General features: G+C 39.7%; 1 protein-coding gene across 7 annotated transcripts in view; it reads left to right on the top strand.

Moving 5' to 3' along the window:
* The window catches only part of LOC136330942 (guanylate-binding protein 4-like), a 221631-nt gene extending 212242 nt beyond the window's left edge, over positions 1–9389 (top strand). For 5 of the 7 annotated variants that reach the window (XM_066268585.1, XM_066268586.1, XM_066268584.1 and 2 more), the window contains 4 exons: positions 5024–5236; positions 6635–6737; positions 7033–7226; positions 8085–9388. In XM_066268585.1, the coding sequence (XP_066124682.1) occupies positions 5024–5236; positions 6635–6737; positions 7033–7226; positions 8085–8303 (729 nt within the window). In that variant the 3' untranslated portion in view covers positions 8304–9388. Of the gene's footprint in view, positions 1–5023; positions 5237–6634; positions 6738–7032; positions 7227–8084 lie in introns of all 7 variants that reach the window. The other 2 variants (XM_066268587.1, XM_066268589.1) reach the window with 1 other exon arrangement.
* The last annotated feature ends 6856 nt before the right edge of the window (positions 9390–16245 follow it).

Below are 16245 nucleotides of genomic sequence, written 5' to 3'. Positions count from 1 at the left end.
CCTTCCTGTCATTTAATTCTAGTTTTATACTGTAGTGATCCTAAAAGATGGATTAATGTGTACTTTAAGGCTAGTGTTCCCTTGTTTATTTTTTGGCTGGAGATCTATCTATTGATATCAATGGTGTGTAAATTACTCTACTATAACTGTATATGTCAGTCTCTGAATTTATGTCTATCAACATTTGCTTTATATACTTAGATACTCCTACTTTATGTGCATAGATATTTATGAGTTATATTTTTTGTTTGATGAATCCCTTTATCATTTTTAAATGCCCTGCTTTCTCTCTTATTGCAGCCTGTGTTTGAAAGTCAATCTTGTCTGTTAAAACTATTGCTACTGCAATTTTATTCTTTTCCAACACTTGACTTTCGGTTTGTGTGTGTCTTTTGATCTGAAGTGGGTCTCTCGTAGGCAGCATATGCACAACTCTTGTGTTTTTATCTATTCATCCACCTCATGTTTCTGACTGGAGCATTTAGTCGGTTTAAAGTTAATGTAATTATAGATGAGCATGTAGTTTTTAGTATTTTATTGTTTATTGAATGATTTTATAGTTCTCTATTTCTTTTTTTATTCTCTTGCTCTCTTATGTTTTGATTACTTTCTACAGCATTGTGTTTACCTCCCTTTCTCTTTATTTTTTGTATATCTCTTATAAGTTTTTGGTTTGCACTTGCCATTTGCTTCATATACACCATGTTATGTCTATTCTGTTCTACTTCTGGTTGATAGTTATTTAAGTTTGAACACAATTGAAAATCACTAATATTTTTACTTCTTCCAAGTTTCTTTTTTTTTATAAATTTTTATTAATGTTAATGGGATGACATTAATAATTCAGGGTACATATATTCAAAGAAAACATGTCTAGGTTATCTTGTCATTAAATTATGTTGCATACCCCTCACCCAGAGTCAGATTGTCCTCCGTCACCCTCTATCTAGTTTTCTCTGTGCCCCTCCCCCTCCCCCTAACTCTCTCCCTCCCTCCCTCCTGCGTCCTCCCTCCCCCCACCCCTGGTAACCACCACTCTCTTGTCCATGTCTCTTAGTCTCATTTTTATGTTCCACCAATGTATGGAATCATGTAGTTCTTGTTTTTTTCTGATTTACTTATTTCACTCCGTATAATGTTATCAAGATCCCACCATTTTGCTGTAAATGATCTGATGTCATCATTTCTTATGGCTAAGTAGTATTCCATAGTGTATATGTGCCACATCTTCTTTATCCAGTCTTCTATTGAAGGGCTTTTTGGTTGTTTCCATGTCTTGGCCACTGTGAACAGTGCTGCAATGAACATGGGGCTACATGTGTCTTTACGTATCAATGATTCTGAGGTTTTGGGGTATATACCCAGTAGAGGGATTGCTGGGTCATAAGGTAGTTCTATTTTCAGTTTTTTGAGGAACCACCATACTTTCCTCCATAATGGTTGTACTACTTTACATTCCCACCAACAGTGTATGAGGGTTCTTTTTCCTCCACAGCCTCTCCAACATTTGCTATTACCCGTCTTGTTGATAATAGCTAATCTAACAGGGGTGAGGTGGTATCTCATTGTAGTTTTGATTTGCATTTCAACATGATAAAGGCCATATATGATAAACCATCAGCCAACATCATATTAAATGGCGTAAAACTGAGGACTTTCTACCTTAAATCAGGAACACGACAGGGTTGTCCACTCTCTCCACTCTTATTTAACGTGGTGCTAGAAGTTCTGGCCAGAGCAATCAGACAAGACAAAGAAATAAAAGGCATCCATATCGGAAAAGAAGAAGTAAAGCTATCACTTTTTGCTGATGATATGATCCTATACATCGAAAACCCGAAGGACTCCACAAAAAGATTACTAGAAACAATAAACCAATACAGTAAGGTCGCAGGATACAAAATTAACATACAAAAGTCCATAGCCTTTCTATATGCCAACAATGAAATATTAGAAAACGAACTCAAAAAAATAATCCCCTTCACGATTGCAACAAAAAAAATAAAATACCTAGGAATAAACATAACAAAGAATGTAAAGGACCTATATAAAGAAAACTACAAGGCATTGCTAAGAGAAATAGAAAAAGACACAATGAGATGGAAAAATATTCCTTGTTCTTGGATAGGAAGAATAAATATAATTAAAATGGCCATATTACCCAAAGTAATATATAAATTTAATGCAATTCCCATCAAAATTCCTATGCCATTTTTTAAAGAAATGGAACAAAAAATCATCAGATTTATATGGAACTATAAAAAACCCCAAATAGCCAAAGCAATCCTAAGAAAAAGAATGAAGCTGGGGGCCTTTCAATACCTGACTTTAAACTATATTATAGGGCCACAATAATCAAAACTGCATGGTATTGGCAGAAAAATAGACACTCAGACCAATGGAACAGAATAGAAAGCCCAGAAATAAAACCACATATATATGGTCAAATAATCTTTGATAAAGGGGCCAACAACACACAATGGAGAAAAGAAAGCCTCTTCAACAAATGGTGTTGGGAAAACTGGAAAGCCACATGCAAAAGAATGAAACTCGACTACAGCCTGTCCCCATGTACTAAAATTAATTCAAAATGGATCAAAGACCTCAATATAAGATCTGAAACAATAAAGTACATAGAAGAAGACATAGGTACTAAACTCATGGACCTGGGTTTTAAAGAACATTTTATGAACTTGACTCCAATGGCAAGAGAAGTGAAGGCAAAGATAAATGAATGGGACTACATCAGAATAAAAAGTTTTTGCGCAGCAAGTGAAACTGATATCAAAATAAACAGACAGCCAACTAAATGGGAACTGATATTTTCAAACAACAGCTCAGATAAGGGCCTAATATCCAAAATTTACAAAGAACTCATAAAACTCAACAACAAACAAACAAACAATCCAATAAAAAAAATGAGAAGAGGACATGAACAGACACTTCTCCCAGGAAGAAATACAAATGGCCAACAGATATATGAAAAGATGCTCAGCTTCATTAGTTATTAGAGAAATCCAAGTTTCTTTTTTATTAGTGTTTTACTCCTCTGTGTGTATGGTTTATGTGCATTTTTGTTTATTGTAATTACATATAATCTTCCTACATTTGCCTTTTAACCTTTGTACTAGCTTTATATTTAGTTGATCCACTGCTTTTATTAAGTATTTGTATTTGTTAGTGAGAATTGGTGGTTATTTTTTCTATATTTCCTTATTTGTATTTCTTATTTTGATTTTTTTACTTAAAAAAGTACCTTTAACATTTCTTGCAATATATGCTTGGGGGTGATGAACCTTTTAGCTTTTTCTTGTCTGCAAAACTCTATCTTGTTTAAGTGTAAATTAAATTATTGGGTCAAGTAATCTTGGTTATAGTCTTTGCTTTTTACCACTTTAACTATTTCATGCTAATCATCTCTGGCCTGCATAGTTTCTGTTGAGAAATCAGATGACAGTCTCATGGGAGCTTCCTTATACATAACTAACTGCTTTTCTGACTGCATTTAAGATTCTCTGTTTATCTCTTACCTTGGCCATTTTAGTTATCATGTATCTTAGGACAGGCCTATTTGACTTCATCTTGTTTGGGACTCTCTTCACTTCCTGGACTTATATGTCTGTTTCCTTCATCAGGTTAAGGAATCTTTCAGTCATTAAGAAGAGAGTGTCCTGTAGTGACCTATAGTGCAGTCTTCCTGGTTAACTTAAGTTGGCTGCTCTAGGGATTTGTGTGCCCTCCTTTTGTTGTGAGCCTTCATTTCTCTTGATACATTAGTAGGTGGAATTGACCTTCAGGTGACTGGCAGTAAGGTCTGATGACTACAGGGATGAGTTGTGTATGAATCCTGATCTCACAGTGCAAAAGTTTCTGTATAGCATGGTTCTGGTGCCAACTAAGCTCACCATTCAGATATGTCATTTTAGAAATGGTTGTGTAGTGCTCTGGTGCAGACTAAATCAGGCCACCAGGTGTGTTGATTTTGAAGCCTTTTAGAAGTTCCAATGTAATTCATGTTCAACTGCCATTTGTATCTGCCTTAGGGCCTCTTGGTGAGAGTTAAAATATGCTCTGCAGTTGGTTGCCATCTGTACTGGATGTGATGGTTCTTGGGAGAGACTATGCTGTGAACAGCTCAGGTGACACTCGTATCAGGCTTGCAACCCATTTGTGGGCACCATGATGTGAGTTGAGGCTTTTTACCAGTTTTTACCCTGACTTTTGTATCTTCTGAAGCTAGCCAATTAAGTTTTTCTTTGTATATCTCTGGAGTCTTTCAAGCTTCTACCCCTGCAAGGTTGGAGAAAGTGAGTTTATGAGTAATTGAGCCCTTTTCAGGCCCATAAAAAGCAACACTTTGGATTCAGAAGACTTTCTTCTCATTCATTTAAAATCTTTCTGGTGTTCACAGACAAATGTTACAGCAGCTCCTCTTCCAAGCACTCGTTTTATGGGCTGGGGTTTATCATTCCACAGGGTGGGACTGACCAACCGAGCTGTCCTTCTCAATTCTTAATTACCACACTGTAGGTATGGGACATGCTTGTTCCACATATCTGTCCTTCCTACCAATCCTGTGTGGCTTCTTCTTTATATTTTTCTCTCTCTATTTTCTCCTTTCAATTGGGTTATATTTTCCTTGAAGCTCTTCTCTTGAGCCTCCAGCTTTTCCTCCTGTTCCTTCTCTTTTTGTCCTAGCAGCTCCTTTTCTTCTCAGCTTCTAAGTTTTTGCCATGCTCAGCCATTCCCCTTCTTAATATGGGATCCTAAGAAGGATGAAGAATTTTTCCTCAGGTTTTACAGAGGAAAGAATATCAGTTATGCTAGTCTACAGATGATTCTCCAAGCTGATTGTTCTATAATTTTGTTGTAAATTTGATGTGGTCCTGGGATGAGTTGAGCATACCACTTACCTATTTTGCCACATTATTCAAAGTTAGACTACTTCTTCCAAGAGAATCACAGAGGGACCTTCCCTTCTAACAGCTTCTTTCCCTCGGATTTCTCCACATTTCTCTGACAGGAAACCATAGAGAAGAAGAAAGATGATTTCTTGCTGCAGAATGAAGAGGCATCTGTCAAATATTGCCAGGATCAGCTTAAGAAGCTTTCAGAGCCACTGATAGAAGGCATTATGAGAGGAAATTTCTCTCAGCCTGGAGGATACACTCTCTACTCAGAAGAAATTGACAAGGTTGAAAAGTCCTATAACCTGGTGCCCAGGAAAGGAGTTAAGGTGAAGTATAAAAAGAGGGGGAAAGAACATCACACTGGAGTCACAGGGTCTGTCTGGATTCTCTTGAAAATTTAAGACCGTGGGACCATATGTGCAGAGAAAGCAGAGCATGGTGATATCTGTACATTTTCAGCTTTTGTATACACAATTAGTTAGATACTCTTAAATAAACCAGAAATAGATCTTCTCAAATATGGAATTTATTATTATAAGTCTAGATATAAAAAGACCATCTGTTTTATTTAATAAATAGTTTTTGCTCTTAGCATAAGAAATACCATATTTCCCCCTGTATAACATGCACCTTATTTCAAAAAATTTGTGGTCTAAAAACTGGACACTACTTATAGAGTGGTTGTAGACATTTTTACTTGCATTTCCCACTTTTTCACACTTGATTTTGCACTCATTGTTAAAGACAGTGATTCATCATCAGACACAGATGAGCTCAAGCTAATGGATGAGAGTTTTTACAGTGATGAGAAGTTTATGAATTTTATGATGAATAAAACTTGAGTTCAATAACTTTATGTAATATATTTTTTCAAATTTCAGGCCCCAAAATTCAGGTGCGTCTTATATATGGGAGCATCTTTCTTATACACTGGGAAATAAGGTATATAATTTGAGAAACACTGTTCTCCAAAAGCTTATGATCTTACTGAAGTATGACATATAAATAGTCAGTTGGATATGATGAGATATGGTTATCATGCAAGTATACATGATAGTGATGATGATGATGATGATGATGATCGCTAACATATATATTGAGCACTCACTTTCTATTACAGGTATCACCTTAGGTGCTGTATTTGGATTATCAATTTAATTCTTAGAATAATATGAATATAGGTGCAGCTGTCATCCCCATTACACAACTAAGAAATGTGATATACTGAGATGTTAATTGAGCTGCCTAAGCACACACAGACAATGAGTGGTAGAGATGGTGGGTCAGGTCTGTGTACTTGACATCCCATTCAAATCTTAGAAGGAAATTCAGCAAATCTTCATGGAAGAGAAAGTAGAAGCTGCAAGCCAAAGTATCAATAAATGCTATCTGAATAAAGAAAGGGTAGAGGAGAATCCAGTCAAAGAAAAATAATGTGCAGGTAGTGTAATAATAGAGCATGAGTGTTTATAGAACTGTACCTAAATCTGGCTGTCTGGAACCTGGGTTTGTGATGGTGGCATCGTTAAGACAAGAAGCTAGGGAGCTAGAAAGGAGGCTGCTATACAGAGTTTTACTCTACCAAAGAGGTTGGATTTTTTATTGTGGCTGTGGCGAAAGGTAATTAATATGGGATCCTAAGAAGGATGAAGAATTTTCAGGATCAAATTTGTAGTTTTATTGAACAACAAATCTTTGCTCTTGTTTGTTTTATTTTTTTTAAGGCAAATGAGGTTTTCCAGACTTTCCTGCAGTCACAGGCTGCAACAAAAGAATCCATCCTGCAGGCAGACAAAGCCCTCACTGCTGGGGAGAAGGCTCTAGCAGGTACAGGGCAGGGCTCTGACCACAGGGAGGGGAGGCTCCTGCAGTGCCCTGTAACAGGTGTGAGAGCAAAACCTTCCTGAAACAAGGTGCTTCCTGTCCTTCTGTCCTACAACTCTACTAAACTGAAAATATCCAGGGATATTCTGGTAGCTCATTGAGTCAGTTAATGCCTTTCCAACACATTCTGAAACAGATTTCTCCTTACCATTTTAAAGTCATTTTAGTCCCTGAAATTAGGGGAGTACAGCTCAGCTATAACTGCTATTCTTTCCTCTCTACAACCCTTGGGGAACAGCTGAGCATGCCAAGAATTTGGAAGCTGAGAAGGAAAAGGAGCTGCTAAGACAGAAACAGAAGGAACAGGAGGAAAAGTTGGAGGCTCAAGAGAAGAGTTTCAAGGAAAACATAACCCAACTGAAGGAGAAAATGGAGAGAGAAAGAGAAAACATCCTGAGAGAACAGGAAAGGGTGCTGGAGCACAAGCTGAAGGTAAGTCCATGTGGGTTTGGGGCAAAGCCTAAAGGACAGGAACCTGCTTCCTCATGAAGGGAAGAGAAAAACTTTAAAGTCAGAAACCCTGAAGGAAATCCAAAGGCATATGACTCAGTGAATTGTCAGATTAATCTGATCTTCTAATTCCCTAAATCTAAAAAACTCAACATCTTCTGTAGTATTAGAGTTTGCAGGGTACAAATGACTTGCTCCAGGCTCCTGAACTGCTGTTTGTGGTGATTTCAGGTTCTCATTGTGCCCCTAAGTGAATAGGACCTCAGACCTTAGGATGTTTGTTACAACCATCAATAAAACTTAATATGGACTCTTTTGGTTGAAAATATCAGATTGTATCTGATATGATATATAAAATGCTGAAAACTCTTAAATATGCTGCATCAGTTTCTAGGTCTTCCTGATTCATTCTGTATACCCAGAGTACCACGCATCCTTTGTCCCCACCTGCAGTGTGATAACCAGTGTTATACAGAGTCAGAATTCCCATTATGTGTTGCATGTGTGTAGTCATCCTGTTTCAGTGGAATCAGGAAATAGAATTAAACTTCCATTCTTCCCAAAAAACATCCTTAGAACAGGAACACATTCCCGGTATAGTTGTCATTTCTGACTCAGCCTAACTCCTCTCCAACCCCCGTGAGATTTTGCTGAATGACCCTAAGAAAGTTGAAACCATGGGTACTCCCACTATCAGGAAACAAATAGCTGGAAACTTGAACAAATACATCAACTACCACGTAAGCTAGTAGAGAAATAGAACGTGCTGAGCTGCTGCAACCATTAAATACAAAGGGATGATTATATGGAACTTTCATAAGACAACTCTCCCTTTTACAGATGCAAGCAGAACTACTTAATGAAGGATTTGAAAAGAAATCTAAGGAGATGATGAAAGAGATAAATCAACTAAAAGAAGAGGTTGAAGAAAATAAAAACAGTTGGTCTTCAATACTAAAAGAAATTGTTAGTGTGGCAGGTGGTGTATTACTTGGAGCACTCGGTGGGAAAGCAGGGAAGATAATTGCTGGAGTAAAGAAGTTAGGGCTACGTTTTTAGATAGGCTAAGAATTTTCAGTAAATATTTTATAGAAGGTTCATTGTGTCTTAATAGTATAACACTATGAGTCTTTTTCAAGTATGTGTGTCATTGTAGGTTCACCCAAAAAATGTTTAAAAATAAAGAATGATTACAAAAGAGCATCAGCGCCTTATGTATAAAAGGGTTTAATTTTGATAGAATTAATTAATTTAAAGAAATAAAACACATGTTAGAAAATGATTTATTCATATTAAAGATTTAAGTAAAACAAACAAAAAAGAAAACAAATGGTAAAGTGAAGAAAACACTGGTAATCTGTATTATAGTCACGGATTTTATTTCTTCAGCTACAATGATTCCTATAAACAAAGAGCAAATAGCAACAACCACATGTTTTAAATAGGCAAAAATATTTAACTTCATTGATTATAACAGACTTGCAAAGTAAAACGAGGAGGTTGCTGTGTCACCAGTCAGATGGTCTAGAAAGAAAGTTTTGATAAGACACTAGGTAGGCAATGAATGGCAGTCTCTCCGATGTGCTACAGAAATACAAATATGTATCAAAATGTAAAAAGCAAGTACTATTGATCTATCATGTCCACACTTAGGAATAAACCTTAAGATTTATTGACCCTCGCTGAAAATGACATATGTAGTACTAAATTTGTATCAGGATTCTTGTAATTCCAAAAGACTAGAAACAATTTTGAATTTCTGGGTCTTATACTGGTAAAGTAAATCTTGAGACGTGCTTACAAAGGAATACACTACAGTCACTAGTGTGAAAGGGGAAGCTCTGTTTGTAGGAACATGAAGAAACCTCTAAGATGCAGAAGGTGTGTACCAGCAAATTTAGAAAATAATGAGTATGTGCGTTTATGACCATCTATGTAGAAAAATACAACATAAAATATCATCCATGGAAACAACAGGAATGAACATGCGTAACTGAGGTAAGACATGAGAGAACAGCTAACCTTATATATTTTCTAGCCCTTTAAACCTTGTATGAATTATTAATTATTTAAACAAAAATAAATGTGATTACTCAGATTAAAAATTAAATAATAACACATGAAAGAGAAAGTTCCCATGACAGGATCAAAATATTTGACACTACCAGAAATACCATAATTCATCTCAACAGGAAGAGTCTACTTATCACAGCAGGAAAGAGAAATTACAAGATGTGCATCTTAATTTTATTGTTCCTTGGGCCTCTCAATAAGGCCTTGAAAATTGAGTCCCTACTTTATGTTGAAATATAAAGTCTACCAGAATGTCAGCTGCAATGGTCTCCAAATTCTTGCTGCAATTTATAAAGATGGTGATTTAGACAGAAAACTTTTCAGGGTCAGCTCCAATATTTTAATTCTTTTCTTTTTTTAATTAATTTTAATGGGGTGACATCAATAAATCAGGGTACATATATTCAAAGAAAACATGTCCAGGTTATCTTGTTATTCAATTCTGTTGCATACCCATCACCCAAAGTCAGGTTGTCCTCCGTCACCTTCTATCTAGTTTTCTTTCTGCCCCTCACCCTCCTCCTATCCCTCCTTCCCTCCCCCTGCCCCGCATAACCACCACACTCTTGTCCATGTCTCTTAGTCTCATTTTTATGTCCCACCAAAGTGTGGAATCTTGCAGTTCTTGTTTTTTTCTGATTTACTTATTTCACTCCGTATAATGTTATCAAGATCCCACCATTTCATTGTAAGTAATCCGCTTTCATCATTTCTTATGGCTGAATAGTATACCATGGTCTATATGTGCCACACCTTCTTTATCCAGTCTTCTATTGTTTGTTTGTTTTTTTTACAGTGATTAAAGCCTTTAAGCAAACTCTTGGCCAATACAGCAAGAATCCATAAAAGAGTAGTGTCCTTAACAAGTTCACCAAGTCCAAGTTGGCCCCAACACCATGCCAAGTCCCTGATAAATGCAACCCAACCCCAGTTCAGTCTGTTAGGAGCTGTCCAAAGGAGCAGGAGTCCAGGAAAAGTCCACATCCAGGAAAAGTCTGCATGGCACTGGAATTGTTGTCACAATTCTATACTTTGCTGCTCACATCCAAGTACCAATGACTGCTGCTTCTAGCTGGTAATGATTCAGGTAGACTGGAAAAGCCATCTGCAGCATGTGTGGAGATGGAGCTTCTGTTCTCCTCTGCCTGGAGAGATGAGACCAGGTTGCTTTTCCCTGGAGCTCTGCAACTGTGGCTTGGTAAAGAGAACCTTGGGATACACTAAGCTAGGTGGCAAAGGTAGATTCATAATAAAGTTGGCAAAAAAGGGAAAGAAAGCTCCAAATTAGGAGTAGGTCCCAGCCTGAAATATGAGTGGGGCATTGAGGTAGGAGGAATAAAAAAACACTATATATTAAACAAAGCAGCAGAAAATAGGACTATCAACACCCACAACAGAGATCTTCAAGGGAAGAATAAAAAACCTGACTATTCAGGCAAGACATAGTTAGGTGGCCCTTGTGCAAATAAGATCAGTTTACCTGCTTCTTGGAAGAAATACCCTAGGCTCGTCCACAGTGTCATAGATGGGGCCGATGGCCCTGAGCACCTTCAGCCTTCAGTGGCAAACCCCAGCATTCTGGGCAAGGTTAGGTCATAGGTGGCTGGAGCAGGGCTGGAAGAGACTGAACCCTCCCTTAGAGGAGCGAGGGGGAAGCCTACCTTCCAGTGTTTGTTTCCTCACAGCAGAGGCATGTAAGTCTGGCAGGCTTTAGCTCAATGACCTTCCTTTGCCACTATTGAAGCAGGACCCAGATGGCATCCTATGAGACCCTTTTGGGGTGTTGGAGCCTTTAAGGGCATATCCTAAAAGCTGGTAGTTCCCCTGATCTCTACTGGGCTTTATCTGCCTCTTGGTATCTTAAAAACCATGCTCAGAAGATCTCGCTGAGGGGTTTGAGGATCCTCATCCGCCTATATAAATCTTCTCCCGGCCCTGGCCGGTTGGCTCAGTGGTAGAGCGTCAGCCTGACGTGTGGAGGTCCCAGGTTCGATTCCCAGCCAGGGCAAACAGGAGAGGCACCCATTTGCTTTTCCACCCCTCCCCCTCTCCTTCCTCTCTGTCTCTCTCTTCCCCTCCCGCAGCCGAGGCTCCATTGGAGCAGGGATGGCCCGGGCGCTGGGGATGGCTCCTTGGCCTCTGCCCCAGGCGCTGGAATGGCTCTGGTCGCGGCGGAGCAGCGCCCCGGAGGGGCAGAGCATCACCCCCTGGTGGGCAGAGCGTCGCCCCTGGTGGGCATGCCGGGTGGATCCCGGTAGGGCGCATGCGGGAGTCTGTCTGACTGTCTCTCCCCGTTTCCAGCTTCAGAAAGATACCAAAAAAAAAAAATTTTTAAGTAAAAAACATGGTATGGTAGACCTGTAGGAGTTCCAGGATATAACTCCCCCCTTTTAATTTTTTTTTAAATTGACCTTAAAATATTTGCTGGGTACACCTTATTTTTTTTTTATTTAATTTTATTTTTTTAATGGGGCGACATCAATAAATCAGGATATATATATTTAAAGATAACATGTCCAGGTTATCTTGTTATTCAATTATGTTGCATACCCATCACCCAAAGTCAGATTGTCCTCTGTCACCTTCTATCTATTTTTTTTTACAGAGACAGAGAGAGAGTCAGATAGAGGGATAGATAGAGACAGACAGACAGGAACGAGAGAGATGAGAAGCATCAATCATCAGGTTTTCATTGCAACACCGTAGTTGTTCATTGATTGCTTTCTCATATGTCCCATGACCGCGGGCCTTCAGCAGACCTAGTAACCCCCTGCTCGAGCCAGTGACCTTGGGTTCATGCTAATGAGCTTTTTTGCTCAAGCCAGATGAGCCCACGCTCAAGCTGGCTATTCCGGGGTCTCAAACCTGGGTCCTTCCGCATCCCAGTCCGACGCTCTATCCACTGCGCCACTGCCTGGTCAGGCCTGGGTACGCTTTAATAATACCTTGACTTTAAAGATTGTAAGAAATACACATAATTCGAAAGGTTTGACAATATACAGTAAATGCTTTTGCTCCATATGCAGGAGCATTGTCAGTTTAACCTGTTTAGGAAATCCAATAATAGACCAATGCATACAGACAATGAGCTATAACATGCTTAGCAGCCTCTCCTGTTCTGACAGAGGTTACTATAAATCCAGAATATGTATCCACTGTAACGTGGACATAGGACTGTTTGCCAAATGAAGGTATATGAGTAACATCCATTTGCCAAAGTTGTCCTGGTAAGGTACCTTGAGGGATAACTCCAAATTAAGGGACATATTGTAGTATAGGACCCCTTGGACAGAATTTCCCAATCTGCTGTGCTGCTTCCTGAGAAAGTTGAAACTGTTTACACAAGGCTGCAGCATTCTGGTGATGAATAGTATGAGACTGAATTGCTCGATCTGTCATGGTTGCTCCAAATAATTTTCTTTTGGGTAGCTTGATCAACAAGGGCATTCCCTTGTGCTAAAGCTCCAGGGAGCATGGAGTGAGCTCGAGTATGTCCTATAAAACATGGAGCTTTATGTTGACATGCAAGTCTTAGAAGAAGGAGGAAGTGCTGAAATAGTTCATCAGCATTTGTCCCTAAGACTGCAGTCTTTATAGTGGAAACACCATAAGTAAATATTTACTGTCTGTACATAGATTAAAGGGGGAATATGGCAAATACTGAAAAGCCATGATAATGACATATAATTCTAGTTTTTGAGCTGATTTTAAGTGATTTGCCATTTAGTGGAAGTTTCTCTTTTGCAAAATTTTCTCCCATTCTGTAGCTTCTCATTCTCTTAAAGCTATATTCTTCAGCTGATGTAATCTTCCTATAATTTATTTAAGAATTTTAAACATATTTAGTCATTATCTAAAAGAAATTTTTAAATTATACAAATAATGTGATCACAAGCAAAAAGTAATAATTTAAGCTATGAAATTAGAAGACAACTTAAAATGGCCTATAATAGGACATTTTAGAAGGTACTTAATCACCAAATTAAATTAAATCTTATAAATAATTTTTTAAAAATAATGTAGCCTCAGAAACCTGAAGGTAGTATTGAAATGTACAGATCAAAGAGCCTCATTAGTAATCCAGCTTTTTTTTGCTCTATGCACTGACAATCTCATTTTTATGTTCAAGGCTAGATCCCTTCTTGTTCTCAAAATGACAGTTGTAGTCCTAGACATCACATTTCAAATCAATATATTAAAAAGTACTGTTTCCCCCAAATTTCTTTCATTTTCTATGAAGAAAATATTGATATAGATTCCAAGATGGCAATAAAGTAGGCGGATGTTTCAACTGCCACCTCCCAGGAAAATCATCTTGAAAAAACAACTTAGGACTAAACTAAAAAGAGTCTATAACCAAGGATCACAGAAGAAGCCACACCAAGACTGGAAGGAAGGGCTGAGACACAGAAAGGGCTGCCACGTGCCCAGGAGATAGCACGCTGAGGGTCCAAAGTGACTCTCATTGCTAGGAGCGGCATCCTAAGAGGTATGGGTCTTCAGCCCCTTTCCTGGAGCCACAGCCTATAGCCCCAGATCCTAGAAGAGGAGCACAAACGGCATTTGGTGGTGAAAAGAGCCAGGGCTTCTGTCTGCAAAGAAGAGACGAAGCTCTTGGAGATTCAAGCTCTGTCTTAAAGGGCCAGGGCAGAAACTATTATTCACAGTCATTTACCAGGGCTCAAGAAGAAGAGTGTAGAGAGAACTAGAGTTGCATGAGGAGAGTGTAAAGTTAGAGGCCCATGGAGAGACACTGTGAGGGACAGCCACCAGAACCCCTGTGTTGAGTCATTCTCCAGTACTACAGTCATCATATTTCTTGGGTGTAGCAGTCCTCTCCAAGCAGCGTCAGCCTGGAGAAAAGTAACTGCTACACCTTTGGGAGTCACTCCTGCCTCAAGCATGGAGACGGGGTCACACTGAGAAGCCAGGAAGCAAGAGGCACATCAGTGACTCAGTTTTCTGGTGTTGAGGCCTGAGCTTTCCCCCACCTGGTCTGAGTCTAAGACTGGTTCTTCTGCCACAGTGTAGGCTCAAAAGAAGCTATCCAGACTGCAAGCAGACCATACCTCTAGGTCTAAGAAAACACACCCACTCGACTCCAGGGGTCACACCCTACTGAGGTCTGTGAAAAATGTCTGGACTGACTGACACCTGGGTCCAAGGGGTGGAGTCACAAACACCTCTCTTCCTAATCCCTGAATTGCCACAGGCTCTAGAATCTACCAAAAGTTTTTTCAGTGGCCAATCCCAACAATCAGCCAGGAGTCAGAGGCTGCTGGAGGTGGGACTCACCGAATCATGTCTTTTTAAGCAGACCTTCCCCTAGGACTAGTGTGGGTAAAAGTCAGCCAAGGCATGCAGCTTGGTATTTCCATGTGCACCAGACCCAATCAGAGGCAGCCACAAACTCTGGATTGCTTGTAGCTCCAAGAAGGTTGCTGAGGGCCAGTCACAGGCATGGTCTGTGCTGGGTTCCTTCTAAGGAGTCCAAGCGCTGCCACATTCAGTGGCTAGCTGCAGAGAGCAGTGGTCTAGGACCTAACAACCCTTGCTAATGGTGTGTCCTAAGGAAAGGCTCTTCACATCTGGCCCAGCTAAAGCAAGTTCTGATTTCTGTGATCAGCACTGGCACAGCAGCTCATGTGCATTAGATAGGGTGGAGCTTCACAGTCAACTCACCTGGCTACTGGCTCTTCTGGCCTGCTGGGCTAGATTCCACAAAAGGAAAGAAGACAGGCTTGGAGCATGTACATTTAATGTGTGGGTTCCTGTAAGCTTATTATTGGATCTGATAGAAGGGCTTAGCCAATTTCTAGGGGCATAGTCAACCCCAGGAGAGGACTCTCTCAGTGTTCCTCCATGAGACCAGGGTATCATCAGCCATAAGAACATCTGCAGAGGGACTGTTAGCCACACTTTATCGGACCTGTTGCTCACTTTGTTGGAGAGAAATAAAATTTGAGTATCCAGCAGTGGCTGAGAGATTAAGCTCTATAGTGGGGGCCACATTCCCCATACTGAGCTGCTGACCAAAGGAATGCTGAAGTAGAGGGCCCCACTAACATTGTATTCCCAACCATAGCTTCTTTAAACCAACAAGCTTGCAACCTGTAGAGAAGATGGTTGGATGAGGCCAGTCTGTGCCCACATTATAGTCTTTCTACAGAAGACTTTTCGGAAAGACTAGGCAGCTGCAAGAGGAGGTGGAGCAGCTGAAAGTGGAGGTAAATGTTACATGGCTTGTGGTTTTATGGAGCTTCTGTCATATCTAAGCAGGAAGGAAAAGCTGCTCTTTATACACAGGTTGTCCACTCCCACACTACTCAGGCACTGAAAACACAGACTCAAACAGCTAAAAGAGCAGTAGCTGCAGATAGGTAGCCCTCAGCAAGTTACAAAAACAATGGCTGATGGCTGATGCCAACACAGAAGGCCAAGGACCAACACAACTGCTACTGGATGGCAGCCCCATCCCTAGACTCAGCTACTTACACAAGCAACACACCCAAAGAAGGAGTCTAGCAGATACCAGACACTGTGGAGAAAAAAATACACCCAACAAGACAGACATAGCAGTGTCTAATGCACATGATCATGGTTTACCGTTAGAGCCAGGCAGCCTGAAGGAATAACTGTACCCACGTAAAGACCAACTGCATTCAATACTCACATACAACAGGAAGGAAAATAGTGCCCACAAGAAGCATTCCTAGAGCAAGGAAAAGAGGTGGCCTGGAGGTCAGTACCACAAAACCCATTTTCCTCATAAAGACACCACAAAAATTTCAAGGTCAATCAGAACTAACAAAAAGACAAAATGGACAAAGATATGCAACCCAAATAAATCAATATGAGAAATCTATAGAATAAAGAACTAAATGAAATGGAAGTAATGACACTACCAGAAGCAGAGTTTAAAATAATG

Source organism: Saccopteryx bilineata, chromosome 3, assembly GCF_036850765.1.
Source record: "Saccopteryx bilineata isolate mSacBil1 chromosome 3, mSacBil1_pri_phased_curated, whole genome shotgun sequence".
NCBI classification, from domain to species: domain Eukaryota; kingdom Metazoa; phylum Chordata; class Mammalia; order Chiroptera; family Emballonuridae; genus Saccopteryx; species Saccopteryx bilineata.
Note: the sequence above shows the minus strand (reverse complement) of the source record. Positions and strands in the feature narration are given on the sequence as shown.